General features: G+C 34.1%; 1 protein-coding gene across 1 annotated transcript; it reads left to right on the forward strand.

Annotated features, from left to right (window-relative positions):
- Positions 1 to 1,634: 1,634 nt before the first annotated feature.
- On the forward strand, positions 1,635 to 3,861 carry LOC133311502 (transcription termination factor MTEF18, mitochondrial-like). Its single transcript, XM_061512557.1, has 2 exons — positions 1,635 to 3,589; positions 3,762 to 3,861. The coding sequence occupies exon 1, from the start codon at positions 1,660 to 1,662 to the stop codon at positions 3,325 to 3,327; it is 1,668 nt and encodes a 555-aa protein (XP_061368541.1). The 5' UTR covers positions 1,635 to 1,659; the 3' UTR covers positions 3,328 to 3,589; positions 3,762 to 3,861.
- The last annotated feature ends 222 nt before the right edge of the window (positions 3,862 to 4,083 follow it).

Here is a 4,083-nt window from a genome sequence, read left to right on the forward strand (position 1 = left end):
TGTTATATCTTATTAGCATCCTAAGTAATCAGTCCAAGAGATGTTGGATTGGATCGCACGTGGTTAAGCCTAGTCCAATAGCAATCTGAAGTGATATTTCTTGAGATGGATGCCGTCATGAGATAGTTATGCTGATACTGGATAGCTTTGTTTGGCTGGGTAAGGCACTTTGATGCTCAAGTCAATATTTGATCAATGAGCTTAAATTAAGATAGATAAGATGATCATACTTGGGCTTCAAGCCTTCATTATATAATGCTTGTAAAACTTGCTTATGACGCCTTAGTATGGAGGCACTTAATCTCATTGATTGACTAAGGTGGCATCTATAGCTTATCCCATATACAGGATGTCTATTCGTAGCCTATGCGAAGAATTTATTTTTAATCTGCTTTGAAGGTGAGATATTACTAACCTTAGCTTTGTTGCCATCTTTAAGAAAAGGAAAAATACATAAATTTATGTTAATACATTATTACACAATTTAACTCTTGTAATCCCTCAAACCTAAAGTACTAAATTTCTTGCCAAATTTCGTGACCTAATAAAACCATGTACCTTGATTGCTTCAAGAGCAAAGCAACTTCTTACTTGCTTCCTTTTGGTTTATGTTGTTTTGTTGCTTGCAAACATCTTAATTAGAGGCTTTGCAACTAGAGCTTGAGAGAGAGAACATAGAGATGGACAGAGTTTGGAATTTGTTATTTGCTGATTGAGTCTAATTAGAGATAAGTACGTAAGTAATGGGGTTGGGATTAATTGTTTTTGCTTCTTAGAGTTTGTTTGGATGTGCTTTAAAAAATGACTTTTTATTACTTGCTTTCTTTAGAATGACATTTTGTAAAAGTTAAAGTTATTTTATGTTTGGATAAAATACATAAAAATAAATTTTAAATAAAAAAGTTTTTTGGATGTTAAAATTAACAATCATTATTTATATATAAAAGGGAGTAAGAGAATGTATCCAAAAAAAAAATCTTAAGTAAGAGAAAAGATAGATAATGAAAATTTTGGGAGAGAGATATATATTTTTTAATGTAAATTTTAAATAAAAAACACTATTTTTAACTGAAAGGACTATCATTTAAAAAGATAAATATTTTTTCTATATAAAAATACTAAAAAGGATATGTGAGTGATGAAGTGGTGGTCAATAGTTGGAGTGGAGTTGAGATAAAATTGAAATTTTTAAAAATTATTTGACTTTTAGTTTTTTTTTTTGTTGTCATAATGACTTCTTAAAAGTATAATTTTTTTAAAGTTCATATCAAAGTACATAAAATGACCCAAAAGGACTTTTGAAAAGAAAACAACTTCGTTCGGGAAAAAACCCATCCAAATGCATTCTTTGCAGTAGTTCGGTGTTATTATTTTCCATTTTTGTATTTGTCTATTTAAACTACTATTATTATGTTGAATAAAAATACTAGAAAAGTAATTACTAATTAGGTTATTTACATTTTTCTTTCCTTGTTGGACAAACAATTTGTTCTTTGTGGTGTGGTGTGTCTTCGTCTCTGCCATGTATTATAATGGTTAGCACAAGACGCAAACTTCAAAGTTCAAACACAGAGTCTCGTTTTATGCGAACATGGCTACGAGAAACTGAAAAGAAATAGAGCCATGGTGGCATAAACCTTTTCCCCATAGGTTTCAACCATGTTCTCCAATATCTTCTCCTTCCTCCACCGCCATTTTTCCATCACCACCAAGCTCCCAAACCTCTCCAAGATCCCAACTAGGCACAGAAACTTTGTTATTCGTGAAGCCCAGAAGTCCCTCACTGATTACCTTCATGGCACAAGGTGCTTGCCCTTTACCTATGCTGAGCAAATTGGCAACAACACTCTTCGTTCCCTCACTAATCTTATTGCAAAGGTAGATTTTTCTGCTTCCAGTTTCTCCAAAAACTTTGAGAAGGTTCTTAGGTACCACCCCATTAATGAATTTGAAGTCTTTTTTGAAAGCATAGGTATAGAGTACAATCTGGTTTCTGGGTTGTTGCCTAATGACAAGGTGTTCTTTTCTCAAGATGGAACCCTTTTGGATGCTGCTTGTGCACTTTCTGATTTTGGGTTTCCGTGGGAAAATTTGGGTGTGTTGTATATGGAGAGGAGGTCCATATTTGGAAGAAGTGGTGCAGAGTTGAAATCAAGGCTTAGTGTTTTTAAAGGGTTTGGTTTTGGTAATGTTGAAGTCATTGGCATATGTTTGGCTTTCCCTTTTGTTTTATGTGAGGAAGGCCAAGGTGGTGTTGGAATTGATGGGTTGTTTAATGATCTGAAGTTGATATTTTTGGATTTTGCTTTGGCAAGGTCTGTTGAGGGAAATGTGGATTCTTGGCATGAGGTGTGTAGAAAATTACGAGTGTTTTTCGATTTAAATTGCTGGGATGGCAAGTTAGGGGAACTCATGGGAAGGAATAAAAGTATCTTTCTTGAACATAAAGAAGAGGATTTAGTTAATAAAGTAGAGTATTTCTGTAGATTTGGTGGAAAGAAGGAGGAAGTGGCTCGGTTGATTCTACAATGCCCGGAATTGTTGAATCTTGATATGGAGAAGCCGGCGATTAATGTATTGAAGCTGTTGAATCACTTTGGTCTGAGCTCAAAAGACCTGGAGGATGTTAGTAGAAATTTTGCTCATGTTTTGGGAACAAATAAAATGGTTAATCTGCCTAACATTATGAGGGCTTTGGGTTTACAAGAGTGGTTCTTCAATAAAATCAAGGATGGACATCATCATTTGTTAGGAGATTATATCACAAGCTATCCTAATGAAGACCAGGATAAAGATTATCAAGATGGCTTAAGGATGATTCACATTTCAAGAGCCCGGGTTCATAGTATTAATAAATTAAATTTCTTGCATGGCTTGGGCTTTGGAGAAAATGCTTTGACTATGAATGTTTTGAATCATTTGCATGGCACTAGTAGTGAGTTACAAGAAAGGTTTGATTGCCTTCTACGTTCAAGGATTGAATTCTCAAAGCTCTGTATGATGGTAAGAATGACTCCCAGGATTCTAAACCAAAATTCTCGAATTATAGAGCGAAAGGTGAATTTCTTCCACCAGGAAATGGGAACTACTTTAGACTATGTGGAAACTTTTCCGGCAATATTGTATTATCACTTAGAGGACCGAATTATACCTAGATACAGATTCCATATATGGCTTACAGAAAAGGGTCTGTGTTCTAAAAGATATTCTGTTCGAAGTATGATTGCAAACACTGAAAAGGAATTTGTAGCTCGTGTTTTTAAAATTCATCCAGCTGCTCCAAAACATTGGTTTGAGCAATTCTGTCACATTAAATTGTCAATGTAACAGATTGTCGTATTCAAACCTAGTACAGTATACGATGAACTTCAGGAATAACTCTGAATAAATTTGTAGAGATTGTTAAACTTTTGGTGATGTCGGAAAACGTGTGACGAAGTTCTATCTGCTTTGCACTGAACCACAAAGAATGGCCTGCAAATGTATTGTATTGCATTGCTTTATTTCCTGGATCAGACCTCAGTTTAGAGAAAGAAACCTGAAGTTATGTGAATGCTAAGTTCTGCTTTGAAGAAGGATTTATGTTGAGGTAAGAGAATTAGATCATTTGTAAGTATTTTCAGTTTGTACTTGACTTCTTTGAAATCATAGTTGCAGGTAGGCTTATTTTTCCTTTTATATTTTTAATAGTACTTGTTTGATTGAAAGTATCATTGAGTACTGTCATGAACCCTTGGAATCATGTATCTGACTTTTTGTAGGATGGTAAAGTCAAAAGTTCAAACAAAAGATGAGAGGTTGAGGCTCATATTCTTGTGAATCACAGGTCCTCTAATGGTGTTTCTCTCAAACACTTCTAAACACACAAGGAGTTATCTGAATATACCTCTTTGTATATCATTAATATTCAAGCCTTACTTTCAAATGATTTACATGGTGCTATTTAAAAGCAATAGCAAATAACTAGAAATACTAATGACTAACTTAGGAAATCTAAACACATTAATTGTCCACTAACAAATTCCTAAGGGACACACCTCTTCACCAAAAGAGACCTTTCATTTTCTATTTTCTTTTATTCAA

The sequence above is a fragment of the Gastrolobium bilobum genome, unplaced genomic scaffold (assembly GCF_033153095.1).
Source record: "Gastrolobium bilobum isolate Gb01-03AN ecotype WA unplaced genomic scaffold, APGP_CSIRO_Gbil_v1 utg1846, whole genome shotgun sequence".
In the NCBI taxonomy this organism is placed as follows: domain Eukaryota; kingdom Viridiplantae; phylum Streptophyta; class Magnoliopsida; order Fabales; family Fabaceae; genus Gastrolobium; species Gastrolobium bilobum.

Bases quoted from the DNA above. Each gene is read 5' to 3' on its own strand.
- LOC133311502 (XM_061512557.1), top strand. From the start codon at position 1,660: ATGTTCTCCAATATCTTCTCCTTCCTCCACCGCCATTTTTCCATCACC.